This window comes from Amia ocellicauda, chromosome 9 (assembly GCF_036373705.1).
Source record: "Amia ocellicauda isolate fAmiCal2 chromosome 9, fAmiCal2.hap1, whole genome shotgun sequence".
Lineage (NCBI taxonomy): Eukaryota > Metazoa > Chordata > Actinopteri > Amiiformes > Amiidae > Amia > Amia ocellicauda.
The window spans coordinates 35,265,331-35,287,208 of record NC_089858.1 but is presented as its reverse complement, the minus strand read 5'-3'; the positions used below and the strand labels follow the sequence as shown (position 1 = coordinate 35,287,208).

General features: G+C 41.8%; 1 protein-coding gene across 1 annotated transcript; it reads right to left on the bottom strand.

Moving 5' to 3' along the window:
- Positions 1-8,501: 8,501 nt before the first annotated feature.
- bmp10 (bone morphogenetic protein 10) lies at positions 8,502-17,268 on the bottom strand. Its single transcript, XM_066714246.1, has 2 exons — positions 16,636-17,268; positions 8,502-14,099 (listed from the first exon to the last, which is right to left on the bottom strand). Exons 1-2 carry the CDS (start codon positions 16,982-16,984, stop codon positions 13,072-13,074), a joined length of 1,377 nt encoding a protein of 458 aa, XP_066570343.1. The 5' UTR covers positions 16,985-17,268; the 3' UTR covers positions 8,502-13,071.
- Between the last annotated feature and the right edge of the window lie 4,610 nt (positions 17,269-21,878).

Here is a 21,878-nt window from a genome sequence, read left to right as displayed (position 1 = left end):
AACTGAATATTATCTTAGTCCTTTTGAATAGCCTGTGCTGCGGAAATTATAACTGCTGAGCCACCTATTTTACTATCATCTGCAAATTTGACAAGTTTGCTAACTATCGCAGAGTCCAGATCATTAACATAGATTAGAAACAGCAAAGGCCCTAATACTGATCCCTGTGGAACTCCACTAACAACCTCACTCCAGTTAGAAGCGACTCCTCTTATCGACACCCTCTGTTTCCTATACATCAACCAGTTCATAATCCATCTACTTACATTACCCTGAATGCCTACAGCTTCCAATTTGAGGATCAGTCTTTGGTGTGGAACCTTATCAAAAGCTTTTTGAAAATCTAAGTATATCATATCATATGCTTTCACATGATCTACAGCTGCAGTTGCATGTTCAAAGAACTCTAATAGATTAGTAAGACATGATCTGCCTCATCTAAACCCATGCTGACTATCTCCAAGATTAAGATGCTCCTCGATTTTCAGTCTAATAATTTTTCCCAAAATGTTATAAGTAATGCAGGTGAGACTGATTGGTCTGTAATTTCCTGGCTCAGTTTTGTCCCCTTTCTTGTGGATTGGTGTGACATTAGCAGTTTTCTGACCAGTTGGCACATCCCCTGTTCTAAGTGTCTTTTGGAATAGTTTAGTTAGCTAATAAATAATTTCCCTCATTTCTTTAAGTACTGTTGGAAATATACCATCTGGCCCAGGTGATTTGTTGGTTTTTAATTCTGCTAGTCCCTTTAGTACCTCCTCCTCATTTATCCTGATCTCTCTTAGGGTTTGACTGGACTGATTGTTAACCTGTGGCATGTTATCTGTCTTTTCTTTTGTAAAAACCTCTGTGAAATACTCATTTAGAACTTTTGCCACTTCTTGTTCGTTTTCCAAGATACTTCCATGTTTGCCCTTTATCTGTTTAACTTCCTCCTTTATTGACCTCTTGCTGTTGTAGTATTGAAAAAAGCTCTTAGTTGCATTAATTTTAGCTCCAAGAGCTGTTTCTTTCTATTTCCCTCTTTGCTTTCCTGATCCCTCACTTAACATCTCTTTGCAGTTCAACATATTCTTTGTATTTTGTTTTGTGCTGCCTTATACCTTCAAGATTTGCTTTTCTAAAATTGTAGACCATTGTTTTTGACTTGGTCCTTGTTTTTTGAAAGAATGCCTCAAAGTTAACCATATTGTGATCACAGTTTGCCAGTGGATCTGTAACTAGTGTCTTTCCGTATCAAATCACTCTCTCTGGTTGGTTCCCTGACAAATTGAGTTAGAAAGCAGTAATTTGCCTTCTCAACCATTTCTATTTCTGCTTCTGCAATCGAAACTGGGCTTTCCCAGTCTATGTTTGCAAAATTGAAATCCCCCATTATAACAGCCACATCCTTGCTACATGCAGTCCTGATTACATTGTACAATGCAACATCTTTCTGAATATCTGAATTGGGTTGTCTGTAACACACTCCTACCACTAATCCTCCAGATCTTTTATTTAAAAGTTTAACCCACAATGATTCTGTTTCATTACAGATTTGAGTTCTTCTGCCTCAATGTCGTTTCTGATATATAATGTTCCCCCACCACCTCTTCGATTTTGCCTGTCTGTCCTAAACTGTGTGTATCCTTTCAACTTGTATTCATCCCCATCATTTTCTGTAAGCCATGTTTCTGTTACTCCTTCACACACCAGCACTGTGGCTTCTAGGTCTAATATCTTGTTCCTTATACTCCTGGCATTGAGGTATAAACAAATCAGGACTTTCCTACTAGCAGTTTCCCTTGGTTTTCTTTCTTTAGTGGAACATCTCCCATTGTCAGAGCTCCCTGCCCCCCGGTCCCTAGTTTAAAAGATTCTCAATTACTCTGCACATACGCTCTCCCAATGCATTAGCCCCCCTTCTGTTTAGATGTAGACCGTCCGGTTTGTACAGGTCCCATCTATCCCAGAAGAAAGACCAATGCTCCATAAACCTAAACCCCTCTTCCCTACACCAGGATTTCAACCAGGTGTTGAACTTTCTAATCTCTGCCTGTCTCCCTGGCCTGGCACGTGGTACCGGACATATTTCAGAGAAAACTACCGTGGAGGTTCTGCTCTTTAGTTTAGTTTTGTTCCTAACTCTTTAAATTTGTCTTGCAGAACCTCTGTCCTACCTTTTCTTATGTCATTGGTTCCAATGTGGACCATGACCAGTGGATTCCCCCCGGCTTTGGCCAGTAGCCCGTCTACTAGTTTAGGGAGATCTGCAATCTGAGCACCAGGCAGGCAAGATACCATGTGGGTCTCCTTATCACTAGAATAATGATAACTTTGATTTATGCCTTCTTATTTATTTATGTATTTATTTATTTATTGTTACTGAGAAACAGCACAGCTGTTTGTCAGCAGCAGCTTAAATACCTTTGTGTATTTGAAGGTGGAGTCAGTGACTCAGTTCAGCTGGACTGAATTAACTACAATTAAGTACTAGAAATAAGATTTACTTCAATTAAGGCAAATCTAAAAACAAGATCAGAAATGCTAAGACTTTCTGAAAGTGGAAACGCAACAAAATAGCTTTCTCTCTCTCTCACCTGTCCTGTGTCTGATTTGGGTAACTCCTAAACACTTCTCTTGCTTATTAATTAAAATGAAAGGCTTCCTAATTTCACCCCAAGTGGTAAAGCAATGGCCTGCATCACGCTAGGCCAGCCTGTTGTCAACCTCAGGTCACCTGACTGCTGCTGCCAAGCCTCAGGTGCGCCAGGTATTCCACAGCGGTCCAGATCCGCAGGGAGCCCAGCTCTGCAGCGCTGCCAGCCTCAAATGATTAAACCAATGATTAACTGCCTCCGTGTGATAATGAAAAAAGCTTGATTTTTTTTTTGCCTTTTCTCTTAACCTTTGACCTGGATGTTGATGTCACTTCATGAAAAGCACATATAGAGAGATTTTGGGAGTCATTTAAACACTGCAAGGAGAACCAATGCTGGAACAGTACAGAGGGATATTGGGAAGGTTAATCCACATGGTTACACCACATAAACTGTTTCCATATTACTATTCTAATCCAATATGTTTGTAAATTGTAATCATCCTCATCTATCTTTAATTCCACAAATTGTTATTTTCATAGTTTGGATCTGCCTTCACACATTTTGTTTGCTTTCTCCCAAGGCTGCAGCTCTGACTTAAGATGCTTTTAACCAAGTTTGGCAATTTTGTTGTTAAGTTATTGTGCATCTGTTTGTGGAAACCGGTTATTAAATATAGTAGGCATAGGTGGTTTTCCAGTTTCATGGTTTACTGTGGTCTTGATACACTATGGTATACCATTATTTTTGTGCTGCACCTAATTGTTTGTAATTATGGTATACATGTATATGACCTTTCTGTGACATGAGCCCTACAGGTCCTGCATTGATTTAGAAATATATCTGGATTGATAACATATAGTCCTATATAGTGTGGGCCTCTACAATACTCACCAAGCAGTCTCCCTTATTGTAGAAGCAAAATGGCTGACCAAGATATTTTCCAACTCGCAAACTGTAATAAATCTACTGCATGGATATACTTTGGCTATGAGAAAAAAGCATAGTTATCTGGAGATAGATCCTTTTTGTAGATGCTGTAGAACACTGATGTGTTTGTGCTGGAAACATATACAACTCTTTTTCTCAAAAGTAACTTATAGGAACAGATATTCCCTGCTTTTCTCGACCCGCTATGCACAGATTTGTTATAGCATGGAGTGTTATAGCATGAACCATGAAGCATGAGCTGGAGTGGTTACAAAATGTTGCTGCTCCAAATCGACCGGCATGTGATTCATTGCAATGGGGAATAAATGCAGAAATAATTTGTCCTCTGGGAAAATGTCTGAAAACGTGTTAATTTATATGTCCCCCCCCCCCCCCCCCCCATCTTCTGCAAAGACTAATTTCTGCATGGTTGTTTTTTAAACACAGCTTTGCTCAATCTGACTCATCAAAGCTTTCCTGCTCTTGTTCCCATAAAATAATGTTTTGGATCCATCATCTGTCCTGACCTAGGGGCTCGATGTGCCTGTTCCCAGTCTTGTGAAAAGGGCCTGAATTTGTTCCTTAAGGGATGTCATCTGGACTTCGCCAGCCTTAACACACTTTGCCAACAGCAAATTTCAAACCCATACAACATGGCAGCTCCTCTTGCCAGATGGCTATTATTTGTTCTACATGGAAAACGATGGTGAAGTAATGGTTTGAGAAAAGCTCAGCTGAGTTGAGTTCATCTGGGCATTGATCCAGTTTAAACAGATGGGGGTTGTCAGTGGCTCGCTGGTTGCTGAAGTTTCTTTAACATGTGTTGACTGGACCCTTATGCTGATTTTCTCTCCAGCAAGGCAACGGGACATATTGAATAGGTACATCAACAAATTGTGAAACTTATAATTACTGGAATCTGTAAATAATTAAAACTACCAAAGGCGGCAGAGTATCTTAAACGTATCTTATTACGTTGTTACATGGTGTATAACCACGACATTGCTGGTACAGCAGCTGGTGGCCTATGGCCTCTTACAAACTTCTGACTTACAGTAAATAGACTGCATTTCCTGAAAAACGTGTTATATGTGTAGGCATTTGTCGCCACCTAGTGGAAAATTTACGAAACTGTAGTAGCTTTTTTTTTTGTATGCATTGTTTGGGAGAACGTAAGATTTTGCAGCTTTTGATTTGCTGTTTGAAACGCATATAGCTAATACATATATTAATCTTGATTAAAATACATTAAACTACATTAGGCCCTATTTATTTTAAATAACTTTAAATAAACACTAGGCATAAATACAATAAGCTCGGCCGTTTGCCATTTGTAGTATTACAATACTATAAACACCAAATAAAGAGTTCAATGCATTGGTTAATTTGCTGGTAATCGTGAGAAATTAGTTTCCACATTGACGGACTACTTTCGGTTCTGCCTGCGCTGTTTTCATCCGCGCACATCGAGCGTATCCTTGCGCCGCCTCATCACAGCTAAAGACATGCGTAGTTCGGCGAGATAGTTCCAACAGAATAAAAATTTTAAATATATCAATCAACTTACTTTTAATTTTGTATAGACTTGTATAGAATACATAATGTACAAATGTGCTATCCACCGCTTTTTAGTATTTAAAAGGTCTATTAGCTGTTTTTTAACAGTCGGCATTTTGCGACCATTGACTTACAGAAATCGCGCTGAGCTAACGAAACGAAACATTAAAATGTATTCAAACTGGACGCACAGCATTAAAAAGGCTTCCATTGACTCGTATGACTCTGGCTAAAATGCCAAAATACCCTTTAATCATTACAAGCATACGTTTCGTATTGTCTTGATGACGATGATGATATTATATTATTAATAATTATGTATTTTTCTAAAAATGTGCACAATAATTTGTGATTTAAAAAATAAAATAAAAGTACATTCGTTAGGTTTGGCCGTTTCCTCTCGCCGTCTTACGTCACGGCAGGTCACGGCTCGCGCTTCGGCGCTCGTTTCTGCAGGCTGTGCGCTCGCGTGTCGCACGACGGTAAGAGCTGAATAAAGCCTGAGTGTCGCGAACCACCAGGTTAAGGAGCAAAGTTAGCATTTCAAAGACAAGTAAACCAGGGGAATTATATCTCCTTTTGTCGAAGTCCATTATTGTATCATTAAAGGTTGGCTACACGTGTTGGAGAAGATCGATCAGCCCACAAACCGCGTCTCTCAGAGGAGTTGCTCAGGCGTTGCTTTGTAAATCCCCGGGAACTCCAGAGTGAAAAAGATGGTCTCCTCTCGGTGTTTCCCCAGCCAGAGGCCCATCAAACCGCCCTCCTCAGCACTTCAAAAGCCCCCAAAACTAACACCACAGACCCCGAGAGGGAGAGGGTCATTGCATCTTTGAATCGAGCCTATTATCGCGAGTAAATTTAAAACACGACCCGGCCTAATATGTGTGTGTGTGTTGTACCAATGGACATTGTTTGACCTTATCATTGTGTAAATGTGTGCATTTTAATGTTGAGGTCTAAATACATTATTATTATTATTATTATTATTATTATTGTTAAATAAGTAATATATAGATATTCATAAATAATAAGGAAATGTGCTCCATGGGTCGAATGGCCTCCTCTCGTTTGTAAACTTTCTTATGCTTTAAGTTGACAAAAACACTATGATGTAAAGATGAAGGGATCCAGTGCCTCTGAAGTGAAATCATATAGTACAAGCATTATGAGTTTATGTGATTGTCCCTAGTGTGTCAGGGATGTTTTTTTAACTAATGTTCATGACACTTGAATTAAAAAATGTTTACCTAATTTATTTGTAGGCACAGGGTGACCATCTAAGTCATGATCAGGCATCTTGAAGACCCCCTGGGGATTTATTCCAGAAACTGCAACTGATCAGAGGGTCTGGAGCGGAAAGAAAGGTGCTTTTCAGTATTTCCTTTTTAGCTGCTGATTAGAACACATATTACTGGACAGTATTTCGTTGGCTGTTCCTTGTCATCTGTTGGTGTTGTTGCACTTTGTTGTTTACACCGTGCTACGGCACCAGTCCAGGGGCGCAGGTGAGATCCTTAGCCACTTCAGTGCCAGAAACGTCTCTTGAGTGGCAAGCTCTGAGATGGGAGACAAACTGCAGATTGTGCCCTAGTGTTTGTGTACAGCATTGGACTTTTCATTGTTATTACTGAGTATGCCTGGCATAACTGGGAGTTAAAGTAGTGTTACGTAGCACCCACCAGTGCCTACTGCCGATGACCGTCACTGTTCCTGGGGCCCTCGGGCACGCTGCGGGCGAGGCTAGGCACAAGTAGTCAGTGTGTGCCGAAACACACGTACAGAACTGCAGTCCAGGGGTGCTCGACTGTAGAACAATGCGTGTCAGTGGCATCCTCAGGCAATCTCCCACTTACACAGCCTACTTCCTATCGCCAAGATCTCGCACATGAAAGCGCTTCTGAATGGAGGAATGAGACTGTGACCCCACGGTCAGGCCTCCCTGGCCCCTATTAAGTGCAATTAAGACATTTCCTCTCCTGTAAATAATCACGTTTTTGTGCACTCTCCCTCCCCACACAGGACTACACATGCAATGTAAATATAAACAAAAGTACAGGCACGCCTACTGTACATGCTCTTGAAAAACAATTGCACCCTCTTTCCTCTTGGATTTGTCCCTAGGCTTGCTTTTCCTCTCCCTGCATCTTACACCTGCACTGTTGTTGACTTGCTCTCATGATGTCTTCAGGCTGGGGCTTTTGAGACACCAGTCCACCCATAGCCTTTGAGGGGTTTAAAGGAGGGAAGTTTTCAAAGCAAATTGCCATGTTTAATTAAAATTCATTTTTTGAAACTCTACAACATTACTTGTATCCTTGAAACTATATATATATACTGTGCTTCTACAGAGTTACCTTGGTTTACTCACATACTGGAATAACTGCAGAAGGAATATCTAATTGAAAAAAAAAAAAAATAATAATAATAATATACTGTGAGTCTGGATGTGGGGCACCTTATTAAGGAAGTTTTAGTTTTGCTAAAGGAAATCCTTTCCTGCCCAAACATTTCCTATATTGCGACTACATCAGGGTTGAGATTTCCACCTCCGCATGTCCTGGCTCCCCTGTAAGCTGCCTCCCTGTGAACAGCATGATTGCGCAGCCCAGTGCTGCTGGTGGGTAGTGATGTTTTGGAGATGGAGAGATTACTGGTTGAGTAAGGGGTGCGGTTGGTGATGGTATCCATTAGTGCCCTGCGTCAGCAGTGGCAGGACTCTTCAACATCAGGGGCCCCTGCACGTTACACCCATGAGGAGGTGAGGAGGGATTTTCCTGAAACGTGCAGCCAAGACACACACATCTCAGAAGCGAGGATTCCAACTCCGTGCGTATGTCTTCTATGGAGAGACACTCTGTCTCCAGGTTGTGAATAAAATGGCACCTCGGTTTATTATTACTGCCTGAAACTGTAAGTATGTGCACTTCATTTATATGATAACAACTGCAGCCAAACACCTGCAGCACAGTGCCATCCACACCTAGCAGAGGTTACAAACATCTGTGCAGTTGCAATGAGGAAGACTTGTGTTGTAGGTATGAAGTGCTATTAAAGGTACACTGCTACATCATGCATTGGGGAACCCCATTCAACCCCCCACCCCCGAGATGAAAAGGATGATAGCAGGTATTGCAACCCTCCATGCTGACAAAAGCATAGTACCTCATTTATAAAAGCTTTAGCTTGCAGATTATAGCTTCCTCTTTCAACACTACATTGCTTGATAATATCGTAAATTGAAAGTGACCAGACCTTATTCTGTATTTTGTTTTGTTTTAAATACTTCATTAATGAGCTTGGCTCGGAGCTTGTTTGTAATGCTCCTGCTATCAGTCGGGGTCTTTGCCCCCTGTTCTGAGTCCACTTTTAGCAACAGAACCTCACCAGCATTCCCATCTCATTAGTGACTAGGGCTGCGAAAAAACAGACGAGTTTGCCCTCAAAAGGAAGTTTAATTTCACAATATCAACATCTCATTCCTTTTTCTAAACACTTTATCACAGCTGGATTTCTTTGGGTTGGATGTTAATTCTTGCATCGAAAGAGGGTCCCTAAAACTAGAATCTTAGTGTCTTATTACTGCCACATAACAAACATATGTAGGCCTATATCTATTAAATTAAATAAGTTTATGAGCCAGTGATTGGAGTGGAGCAGGATTGTGGCCACAGTGAATTGCATTGATGCAAGGGCAGTGGTTTGCTGGGAAAAACTGTAAGAAACCTCAAGGTTCAAAAAGACTGCACTATATTACATGATTAAAAATAACAATAAAATATTTGTTAGTTATTCAGAGAGACTCAAGGAGAGGAAAAAAGAATATATATACATATTTTGTTATTCTGTTTTAAAAACCTTGGGCCGGATTAAATCAAAACTTTGACCCACCCACTAATAGCAAACTACAAACCTGTACATCATAGCGGTTACATTTATGATTAGAAGAAAGTGGCATCTTACTAAAAATGCAGCCGCAACTGAGTATAGTTCTGTAGTTTTCTATTAGTGGGTGGGTCAAATTTTTGATTTAATCCGTCCCTTGTCTGAAGAGAAGAAGGTAATTTATATTAAAATCAATCACATTAAATGCTGCATTGTTGGAAAGTCCTGCACAACCTGCCCTTGCAGTGTTCAGCTGCAGCCGGTGCACAGAGCAAGCCTGTGAGTGGAACTGGGGAGGGTGCCCTTCGTTCATCTCGCACACTGGGAGGAATTCACGCTTCATATGGACCTCAGCCATGCCCCTCGGGAAACCAAGTAGACATTTGCTGTTCGTGTTTCTCAGCTAAGTGCTCTCCTCCATCGGCTGACAGCAGTGACATGCGTACCTGTCACTAGCTGTCCTGTGAGAGAGAGTGGAGACACGCCACACTCCCTGCTCTCCCCACAGCCCTACTGTGTTTGGGACCGTTTCCATGGACACTGAGGGACAATGCAGTTATCTACATGCTGTTTTTTGTATTTTTACTTGGTGTGTGTGTGTGTGTGTGTGGGGGGGGGGGGAATCTCATGCAATAATATACCATTTATTGATTTGTTTTTTGTCCACATTACACTAAAGAATGTCTTCATATTTTTATCAAGTGCACAAAAAACTTCCTGCTTTGATATTTAAAAGTTGCAATAGCCTGTCTATTACTAATTAATTAATTGGGGACAGTATGATTGTGGTTTAAGGTCACTGTAATCAAATTCTTAGGTTTCCAATGAAGTGCATTTTTATATACAATTACGCTATGCAAGGAACCACATTCTTTTTTTCCACATAGCATGTTAAAAAAGTCAGTTAATCAAGCATTACTACGTACTACAGTTAAATTGTCATTATAGTTTTCAATTCATCCTGTTCCTCTTTTGTATCTTATTCCAGTATTCAGTCGTCCGAACCCATCTGTTTAGATGGTATTTCATCGTCTTAATTGGGAGCATCATTAGTCTTCATTAGAATGGAAATCCCAAACCCTTGACAGATGTCTAATCTTGTTAATCCAGGTTAGAAAAGGCATATGTGAGATGCGACTGTCAGTGTCTTGCGCCACCCTTGGAATAATCATTCAGTGCTTGGTCAAGACCTTGTCTTTGTCTGGATTATGTTGTTTCAGATATGTCTTCTTCAGACTAACTATGCAATTATTATTATTAATATTATTATTATTATTATTATTATTATTATTATTATTTTAAATAACTGATTATATTTCTTAAAGAACTGCATATCTGTGTTAAAAAGGCATCAGCATGATGTTGAGATAGTCATGCAGCAATAAAGTCCAATTCTCTTTTTTTAAAAAGCATTTATCAAAAGAGCAAGAAACTGTTAATAACACTTCCCCTTCCTCTAGGATACCAATCTTTGTGTTACTGTTTTTTAAGAGCAATTAAAACATTTTTAGAGTCATGCATTTCAAAGCTTAAACCCAACCGCCCCAGAGTATTTTTTGGATCTGCAGTTCGTCAGGCAGGGGAAGCTGGTTTCACAAACAGGTTGCCAATAACATTCCCAGGGCTTTGTCTTCTGCCGACATGTGGAAGATCTGTTCGGTCCCCCCGCCCCCCAACTGATTGTTTACATTTGAAGTTTTCGTGAAGTAAAACTGTCCCCAGTGCTTTGATGAGGAAGTATAAAAAACTAGATGCAATTAGGTTTCTACTCTAACCTCTGCTGAATTACATAAGATAAAGACTAATGTGCCTGTTGAAATAAAAAAGAAAAGCAAATACATTCCCAAGAAATAAGCACAAGCTCTTTCTTTCTATTTTGACTGTATTTTATACATGGTGCCCATTATTGTTGAGAGCACATTTGTCTCATTTTACATTTACAGTTCTTCAGTGTCACAATCAAATCATTCAATAAATAATTCAATAAATAGGATTAATGAAAGCAGCACAGAAAAGGGGGTGGGGAGGGGGGTTGTGGAGGGAGGTGGAGTGGAGGGGGTTGCGTGAATCCAACTGAAAGCTGGTCTGCGCTGGTATTTGATAAATGTATTTCTCCTTCAGAGCTTCACAGAGTGTTGGGAAGGCACCCTCTTCAAAAGACATTGCCACTTATCGCTTCCAATGATAAGTGAGATCTTTGCCATAAAAGTGAAAGCAGAGGTGTAGGGCAATTGTGCAGGGCGGAGGGGTCCTCGTCAGTACCATTAGCCCAAGAATCTGACAGCTCCATGGACCTCCGTCCTGCCGAGTGACGGGAATCATGTTTCTCAACCCAGACACCTCCTTATCACCCAGCTATAGGGAGCGGGAGAGTGCTGCTAACTGGGCATGTGATCCTTGCTGGCGGTTGTCAGGGGCAGATAACTGGAGGGGAAAGGTCCAGTCCTTTTGGGAGTTTTTTTTTTTTTTTTAGAGTCCTTTTGGGTTTTGCCCCCCCTCCTCTCCCCCTACAGATTTCTGTTTCAAATCTATTGTTTTAGGACACTTTTGAGAACACCCCTCCTCCCAGATTAGAATAAACCACAATAAAATAATGGGGAAGGAAAACCGTTGGAGTTGGAAGGGAGCTGTGATGCTCACTGCTCTGTCCAGGAGATTGAGCTTCTGAAGATGTGGGCAGCGCATTGCAGGGAAACCCACAGCCCTGAAAACAATGTCTCTGGATAACTAAGGGCTAAATCTAAGAAGAAAAAATTATGTCTTAACCGAGGGCAGTTTCTCTGGAGGTCCATTGAACTCTGCACATCCGTTCAGTCCCACTTGTGTGCGTTTTTATAGCTTGAAAGGAAGAGAAGAATGTTGTACAGATTCCTCCAATAATTGCTGCAAGTACATTGCTGTGACAATACAGTGATTATCCTTTGGGGCAAATATATATATATATGTGTGTGTGTGTGTGTGTGAGAGCATATGTATTGAGTTTGACATCCTCAGAGGAACTTTTGTATTCTATTATAGGGTGGGGGTGCATTGTTCCAGTCCTCGAGGACCACTTTCCAGAGAAGATTTGATAGATTTCTTGGAATCACCAACCAATTGGTCCAAGTCAACAAACAAATTAACCTACATTGTTAGAATAAACCTTCAGGTGCAGAAAATGCAGTCAGAGCTCCACATCGTTGTTTCGGGTGACATCTGTAGTATTTCTTGAAACTGAAGTGCTCACAGTTCAGTACGTATTATGGTCTCGCACAGCAGCCTTTCTGGTAGTTGTTCCTCTTGCAAAAGCCCTTCGTGTTGTAGAGTATAATCATAATGCAGGTCTTTTGTCCATCCCGTGTGAATAATTCCACAGTCTCTTCTGTCACTTTGCCCCTTGGTTTAAACCCAGGGGCTTGTTGATGTTTTCAATTGTTTTTCCGTTCTATTTATGGCCTTTGTTCGGCATGCAGCGTATCGGGGATGAGAGGTTCACAGTGGAATCTTCTGGATCCTCAGTTATACATTTAATTACGAGATACTGATGCAATCACAGGCAAACAGAAAGACAATAAAATAAGTGTTTGATTTCAGGGAGTTCCCTGGCTGACCTAATTTCAAAACTTGTCGGTGTTCCTTTCCTGTGCGCTTAGTGCATCGATTACGATAATAATGTGTTTTAAAAGCATCTTCTAATTTGGTAGATTAAATTGATTAACTTGCTGTACATCTTCTACGTCAGATAACGGTGTCCTTTAGTCAAACTGTGGAAGTTTAATGGCTTGTGGAATACAGAATACTAATTATTGAACTATTTTTTATATACATAAACTGCCTGCTCCTAAAATCAAGCCCTCCATCTACAAATTCTAAAATATGTTTTGGGAAGAAAAAAAAAACTAGAAACTATTTTCATACTATTCACAACAGCCCTTTTTTCTTACAGATTTAACGACACGTATAGCAAACAATTATACTGTACACAATCATTAAATAATCTCTTTCTTTAAATACAAAATGTACACATTTACAGACAGATAAAATTAAATACTCCCACACTGACTATACATAAAAATGTTTTTTCCCCTATTTAAATTTTAGTGTTTTATCCTTTTTTTCTTTTTTCTTTCGAAGTCTGTGACTATCTGCAGCCGCACTCCGCCACCACCATCCCCTCGTATTTGTACTTGTATGTGACAACACCTGTGTCATCCAGGTAAAGCAGGGATATGGGGTCTAGTTTCGTGGGCACACAGCAGGCTCTAGACACCTTCTGCGGACTCGTCGTGTGAACCAAAGTCTGAATGATTGCGTGCTTAGTGGGTGTGACGTGCTCGGTCATGGGGTAGCTGCAGACACCGTTGCATTCGTAGGCCTCGTAGCCCGGAGGGGCGAGGATCCACTTGTCCCAGCCGATGTCCTTGAACTCCACGTAGAAGGAGGTCTTCTTGCAGTGGTTGCCTTTGGCATTCCTCCGGATGCGGGATGCTGTGTCGTAGATTAAATTGGACCTCATCTGCATCAGGGACTCCTCATTGGGGCCGTCGCTGTCCTGGCCCTCCAGCCCATTGAGGCTTGTCTCCAGGTTCTCCAGCTCCGGCATCTGCTCGTGCCCGATCATCTCGTTCAGCTCCTTCCTCTCCTCCTTGTGGTCACTGCTCTGGTCGTCTGAGAAGACAATGAGCAAGGGTTCGTGCTTGGCCTCGGGGTTGACATCGATGTCCAGGTTACCCTCCTCGTAGGCCTCTGTGCCCCCCTCACCACCACCGCCATCGACGCTCTCGATGTGCACTTCCAGACGGTGCGTGGTGTAGTCCAACTTGCGCCAGCGGCGGGTGGCCTCGGTCAGGTCAAAGGCCTCCCAGCCGCTGTCTGTCCCGTACACCTCCCGGGACGCCAGCTCTGCTAGCACCACCTCCTTCCCTCCTCCTCCTCCTCCTCCTCCTCTCCTCCCCTGCTCCGGAGCCTCCTGCTGTTCCTCCCCACCCTCGCGCACCTCATAGATGGTCACCTTCCTGTCCACTCCGTCGTACAGGCGGCGGTCGCGCTGCACCAGGGTGTACAGCCGCAGCTCGGCGTTGGTGATCCTCTCGTGGTGGGGGATGGACAGGTTGAAGAGCAGAGGGTGCTTGCGAATGCCGCTGCTGTCCTTGCTGTACGGGGATGTGTCTGTAAGGAAGCAGGCAGAAACACTCCTGTGAGCCTCGCTTTGCACACATACGCGTAAATACTGCTGACATTCTGAAACTTCTACCAGCGACAAAACTAGTTTCCTTATGAGAGAATTTTTTTTCTTTGTTGTCAATTTTGACATGAACATGAACACAGGAAACTAATGTCCTCTGATTTTCTATTGACAGAAAAATTTACTTCCAATGGTCTATAATCGTTTTAGTAAAAGTAATATCAGCATATATTCTTTTGCCTCTAAAAACAAGAAAGATTTTATTTATTATATTAAGTCATATATTTATATATATATATATATATATATATGTATGTATGTATGTATGTATGTATGTATGTATGTATGTATGTGTGTGTGTGTGTGTGTGTGTGAGTGTGTATGTACACACTTATTATTATTAGATATCTTGGCACTTTCAATTTCCCAATGTGTGGAAACATACATTTCTTAAGGAAGCAGGCATCTGAAACCAAACAAAGTACGTGTATATTTGCTGAACTGAAAATTGCAGATGTATGGCATGTATATCTATAAAGAGCTTGATATATGAGATAATTATGAGATGAGTATTATTTCCTGTGTTCATGTTCACATACACTGTGTATCATGTAATGACAAACTGTTAACACTCTGCCTGTTGTGGTATATTGATGTCAGGTGTAAATTAAACCGTCTTTGTGCTTTGCGTAGAGAGGTTATCAGGTTAAACTAGCCTGCTTTCCAGACAAGCTTGTGCAAGAGCTGTATGTTAAGATTTATGCAGTGTTTTCTGAATGCTACACGTGTCACAGCAGCACATCATTGGCAAAAGAGAGAGAAGCTTCTCAACATTAATCCAAACTGGTTAAGGACAGATATATCATTATAAAGAACAACATTTCCCCTTCTTTTGTGTGTTTTAAATGTATTAAACTACCTTCACCAGCTGGGCCATTTGAGTTTAGGCAAGTTGTCTTTAAACCGAAACAAAACAACACACTAATTGATTAGTGACTTTGTTTGTTCATTGTTCATTGTTTCATTGTTCATTGTTGTACAAAGCTTGAAGGATTCATTCATAAAATGGTTAAAAGCAATAAAAAATGTGCATAATGGAAATGAGATTACAAAATTTTCAAGGTAGGTTTTATTTCTAGTAAATGTATTGTACTCTAAGTCTGTGCTGCAGCTCAATTAATGCATTCAATTATGAAGTAGGGAGACATAAAAGAAATGAATAGCTGTGAATTCAGGCTGCTAGTTTACATCATCTGTACAGTTTTACTGTAAAGCTTGCCCTGTAAAATTGTCTTGCAGTGGTGTGTATTGGGTACAAAGAATGCATCCCACCTAGTTGAAGCTCTGTTTACTGATCAGTTTCTCAAAGTAATTTCCTCTCCAGCTTCGAGTGATTCAAAAACAGGAAGCTTGTAGGGCTGTGAACTTCGACCAGTGGAAAGTGCTTTAATCATGTGTCAAAATATCATAACGGCATTCAAAAAAACTAAGTTATATTAGTACGGACCTTAACACTTGGCAGGAAGTTTCACATGTCTTAAGAGAAACACTGTGTTCTGTGTTGATGCGTGTCTGACTAAGCTTTTTAAAGTCATGTGAGAGTAAAGTAAGAGTGATGTCACATTTGTTTTGTCAGTTAAACCTATTTGATTGAACCCCCCCTCCACCACTAACTCCATCATTCACCATCTGTGCAGCTCTGCATTAATTCCTTCTCATATAATGTCACTTTTGCACATCCAGTTTTCCTTACAGACAACGTAATCTCACTCCTTAGGAGTTGAGATCGGCTTCTAATTCTTTGATTCATAATTTTTCCTCTAAACATACAGGTGCAGTAAAGTCATATTTATGATGCTTTGAGATTCAGACTCGTTTCTTGGTGCTATGATTTTGGAGGGCTGCAGTTCAGCCTGTGAGATTAATCCAATAGGCAAATAAAATATCAATTTAAGTTCTTCCCTTTTGATATGATTAGACAGTTGGTCTGACAGAGTCAGAAAAAATTGCCACAGATGCGTTCTCAACCACAGGACATCATGTCGGTCTGGAGACCTGATTTATTTCACCGTTTATGAAGCAATCGTTCTCATCTACACTGACTTTCACACAGCTTGCATTTCATTTCACAGCCCAGGTGTGGTTATGCATGTGTGCGCATCACCCCCAAACTCTTAGGGCCCTCTAAACAATTTCTGCACTGACAGCATACCAGGGTTGGATTAAATCCCAGTTTTTCTCCCCAATTAATTTTTCTATTCAATTCCAATTCCAGTTGACCCTGCTGCATCAATGGCAAGAAGAATTGCCATGTGGAATTGGGAATGGGTCTGAAGAAAGGAACAGGAATTGAAAAAGTGGAATTGATCCCAACCCTGCTGTGGGTTGTAGAAAAGGGTCTGATTCTACCTTCCCTGCTGCCTTGCGTCCTTTCTACATTGCAATTGAGAACACCGTTGTGTACCAATATAAACGCAGCATTGAACAGATGTGAAGATGCCCCCCTGGCCTGATGCTTACCTTCATTCTTGAAGCTGCGGACAATGTTGGCGGAGGGCATGGAGGAGCGATCGTTGGCGAACCTGTTGTAGAGCTCCAGCATGTACTCTGGCGGCTCCACTTTGGTGGCGCCCTGCTGAGGGAAGCCTGACAGGTTGAAGGTCTTCAGGAACTGGCTCCGTAGGGTCTGCATGAAGGTCTGGAAATCCAGCTCGCTGTCCTGCTCCAGCAGAGGGTCGCTGAAGAGGTTGCGTCCATCCATTCCCATCTCAGGACGGGGGTTCTCAGGCGCCATGATTGGGCTGCAACCCCCGGCGTGGATAAGGAACCACAGGGCCACGATGATGATTCTTAACCTGGCAGTGTCCATAGTCGTTACTGACACCCAGGTGCTGCTTGTGTTAGCTTCCTTTTGTCACGTTGGGGGGGGAGAAAAACACCCAACCCGGTACTGCGCTCGCTCGGCTTGATTAGCTGGCTGTTTAGCAGGGGTGGAAAGGGTTGCCCGTCTTATAATCTCGAGAGGGCAGGGCTGGTGTCAAGCTGAGCTGACAAGTTTGGAGTTGCTGCTCCACTGTCTCTGGCTTGTGACCCCACACTCTCGCGCTGCTTCTCCACTCTGAGAGGCTCTGAGTGCTAGGAACAGGATGGCTTTGCTTCATCCAGTGGCATCCTTAACTGTCTTGCTCTCTCCCCCACTCTCTCTCTCTCTCTCTTATCTCTGGGAAGCTCTGATTTTGGTGTGTGTGTGCGCGCGCAAGTTTTGTTGTGTGTTATCAGTCTAATCCCCTTTCCCTTAATGAGGATTTTGTAAACATCGTTCCCATTCAGGCATTCAGGCAGTAGTTTCCGAGACAGGACAGTTTGATGGGGTGGGGGAGTATGAGAGTTGAGTGTGTGTGTTTTGTGTGAAAGGGGCACACATGTGGTAACATTGGACGGACTCTTCTTTCATTGACATGTTCTGACGTACGGAAGGCTCTCTCTGCACTTCGTTAGACTGCAAACGCAATGCGCAATTAGGGTTCACCGCAATGCGTGTACAGGAAACACTCAGATTTATATTGGCAAAGGGATACTCATTAATTAATTGCTTGTAAATATTTATTAGGCTGTTTATTTTTGAGAAATCATGCTTGGATTATTGACCCTAAGAACCAACTACAGTGCAATAAAGTATCTATCTTGAAAGACAAAGACCAAAAAAAAGTGAGAAGGTTCACTTAATCAGATTCTGACAGCAATCTGGAGAGATATAGGAAGTGGCAGGCCCGACTGAAGGATGCAGAGGTCTGGGAAAGGTTGTGACCGGTAGCTGGGTTTTTTGTCTGTCGTTTTTGAAAGGAAAAGCTCCAGGAAGCTACACTCTTGTTTCCTTCCCATTTTCACAGGTCTGGTTTAACAGGATTGGTATCTGTCATCGATATCTGAAGAGTAAGTACTGTATTGGCACTGCAGAGATAATGTTACAGTATTGACCAATGTTTGCTAAATATCACCTCTTACAGGACTACATCCAACCTGATATTGCTCATATATATTTTAAATGTTATAAAAGCCCAGCCCAATACACCAATATTGTAAGGAATATTGATGTTCTCAAACATACTCAAAGCAGATACAAAAGGAATGTCTGTGCCTGGGGGGGGGGGGGCTGGTAATAAAACCAGAGTTTTGGAATGAACAGCAGTGTTTGTATACACTGGATTGCCACAAGAAAAGAAAAAAAAAGAATCTTGGCAGGCGAGTACGTTAGTGCTCATAGTATATAGACCCAGGCTGCACAATGGATTTCTTCTGTCTTAGGATGCCTTGTTTCTGGAAGTAAAGATTTGCAAAGAATAGCAGGACCATGAGCGTCTACAGGGGTCTCTGTCCGTCTGATGTGGCCTGAATGTGCTCTTCAGGAGTTCAGTGCCAATCAGTGTAGAAGCACCCGCAGGCCCTGCATGCTATCGATTGCTATCAGTTCCTGTGCAGGCCGGTCTGCCTGGCTCTTCTGCGTGTCCTCTGAAGCAGTGCTTGTCCTGCCAGCTGCTCGCCTGGGAACACACAGACCTGTTTGAGCCAGGGACTGCTTGTCCTTGCATGATGCTTTGATTAGGTTGAAATGAACAAATAATGTAATTCCTGTGAAAGCTAGCGAGCCAACGAGCTGATCAATGGATAATGTGAAGTGTGTTCTGGGGTGATCTAGGGGTGGGGGGTGAGACAGCAACGTAATAATGACTTTGACATGATGAATGAGGTAAAGTCTGAAGTGCACAGAACCGGAGATGTGGCAGTCGATCCAATGGCTCAATGGCTCAATGAACACTCCACCCTGTAATATTCAGCATTACTGCACGTTTGAGGATCTGGGACAAGCTGGCATTCTTGGTGTTTTCCATAATGGGGAAAACGGTGACACTGAGTTGCAGACCTTATTGTCATATCTCTCACAAAGTTAACAAAGCTCAATTAACAATGGAGAAATGTCAGCAAGTCAATAAAAACTTGACAGGTGTTAATGTTCAATGCAGTCTGTGGGGGGAGGAGAACCACTGTCAGATATTCCAGGACATCAGATACTCCATGTACTCCAGAGTATGAGGATTTATTTATTTATATATTTTCCTTTCCTCTGGTGTGCAATGTGGTCTTTTAAGGCGAAAAAATCGCCTGCAACTCTGGTGAGTTATCCGGAAAATGCACTGACGCCACAGTAGAAGTGTCACAAGTTCCCCCCTGGCGGGTGAGAATAGTGTCTGTCCTTCGAGATGAGGGCCTGGATGTTGGATCGCACTCTCATAAGGTCATAGAGAAGTGATGATGAGACCACAAGGGACATTCCTCCCAGCCCTGTGTGACTACAGCCCTCTGTCTCACTTCAACTGTAGTTGTTTTTTTTTGTTTTTTCTCTCATCAGCTCAGCCATCAACCCACTCGACAGAGCTGAGGTGCCATGTACCAACACATTATAATTAGAGACCTGGCACTTATACCACATGACATATTGACCAGGTTTAGTAAAAATTACACAATAAATAGTGATATATAAAATAAACATCTCATTGCAGTGTTATATAACTGCATTTCTTCCTTTGACGCACTTCAAACCCTGAAGCACCAGTGGAGTATTCAACATCTCTGCACTGTAGACACACATGAACTAAGACAATGTATTTGTATAGACAATGTTACCTGCTGTTAGTTATCAAGTGTTTATTGTAACCACCAGCAACATAGCTACTTAGTAATATTTGTTTGTGCACTTTATGTTGAAAGCTACAGATGACTTTTAAAGAGATACAAATTGTGCAATTGTACATAGAATACCCCACTTAGTAAGAGAAATGCCAAGTATCCTAACAAGGCATGTATCCTTCAGGGAGATTCCCACGTTATTTTTTTGACACAGCTGTGAACTGGGCAGTCCACCTAAACTGAAGAGGTTTGTCCGAGTCTGAAATTCTCGAGGGGTGTTAAAGCTGTGATAAGGGGTCACAGACGGTGTGATGTTGATGGAAGCAAGATGGGTCTGAGAGATGGCCCTGTCCTATGACGAGCAGCCTTGAGCCAGTTGATACCCCTCTGCCTCCCTTGGCTTGATGGTTTCCTACTGTCACAGAGACTGACAGCAGTCTGCATGGAGTTCATGTGCCAGATGATGGTTTCATTAATCGTCGCTCCTGTATATTGACCCCCCTTTCCTTTCTAGTAGTACATTACAGTGCAGAATATCGCTAGAAAAATAAAATGGTTGCCCATAACTTAACAGAAGTTTAATAAATCCTTATTTTTTAAATCTAATGTATTATTAATACAGTGGTAGTTGAATGTATTCATACCTGTCATTTAAAATAATGTTATCTGGTGAATCATTTCCTTTTTCAACCTAGAGAAAACTCAAGTTTCCTAGTCATTGAACTCGGATAAGACACGGGGTGTTGGGTGTGGAAACTGGATAAGTGCAGTACATCACCTTATATTTTAAACTAATCAGCTGAACCTGTTACTGCTGCTATCAATGCTTTAATGTATTTATTAATAAACAACCATGTGCTGCATTTCACCTAATTATGTTTTGGTGGTTGTGTAACAACAGCGGTATGTACTGTATAGCCTATACAATACTATACTGTATATAACCCTCCTCCCAAACTCCTCTGACCATCGGGGGGGCAGGTTAAGACACTTAAAACAGGGACAGAGGCACTAATTTCTTGGGGTGTGTGTGTGTATGAGCATGAAACCACTCTCACAGTAACTGCTCTATGACTCGGAAGAGATTTCCTCAGACCTATGAGCTGACACGACGCTTTACTGTCACAGGGGACAACCCATCTTTGGCCCATATAGTGAACTGTACCAGCATATTCTATCACTACACCACTGTGCGCACGTTGGTTATCAATCATAGGACATCACAATTCCACCATTAATTTCAATGCCACTTTTTTTTTTTAAATCAATTATGGATCCATAATTATTGGTAATTTCTGGTAAAAGCAAACTACTGTATCAAGTAAAATCACTGTATGAGGTTTGGTGTGTATCCTTTCCTTTTCCTGTTTGCAAGAACTGTGGTAGGAACAGTGATTGTTGCAAGAGAAAATGTTTGACTAAACTGGCTGTTGCTTTGAGCACTGCTTTCTGTGCTACTGCTCACCTCTGAAACATGCCTGATAATGCAATTCCTGGTTTGTTTCAATGTGCAGGGAATGTTAACTGGTGACGTCTGTTAGGAGAGCACAGACCAGAAATATGTGAGATCCACACATATCAGGTTGCGGGGGGGCGGGGGATAAGAGAGGCCTTGAGACAGTCTCATTATGTAGCAGCATCCCTTTTTTTTCCCAGGGCAGTTTATTATTGAAGGTGGTGGGAAGCTGGCATTTCCTGTCAGCTTTGAAGCTTGACAGACATCCTGTTATCTGTCCTTCAGTGTCTTAAATAATACCACAGTCTAATACAGAGATCTCAGGTTCTGAAATCTCAATGTGTGAGATTATGTGAATACAGGGGACCATGATATTCTGGGAGGTGGGGCTGGTTGGCGGGGCTGGGATAGGGGTTGGCGGGTGCATGGTTCTTGCAGTTCTGTCAGGCCAGATGGTTTCATTTGGTAGTAATGCTATACATCCTCTAAAGAGAGAGAGACATAAAAGCAGCAAGATACTTTCTTAGTCTTCATTCAAGTGCACCTGCTTATCCAGGGAGGGTAAAAAATGCTAGTATGGTAAAAAAGAAAGGCATCACAGGAAAGATTTTTTATGACTATG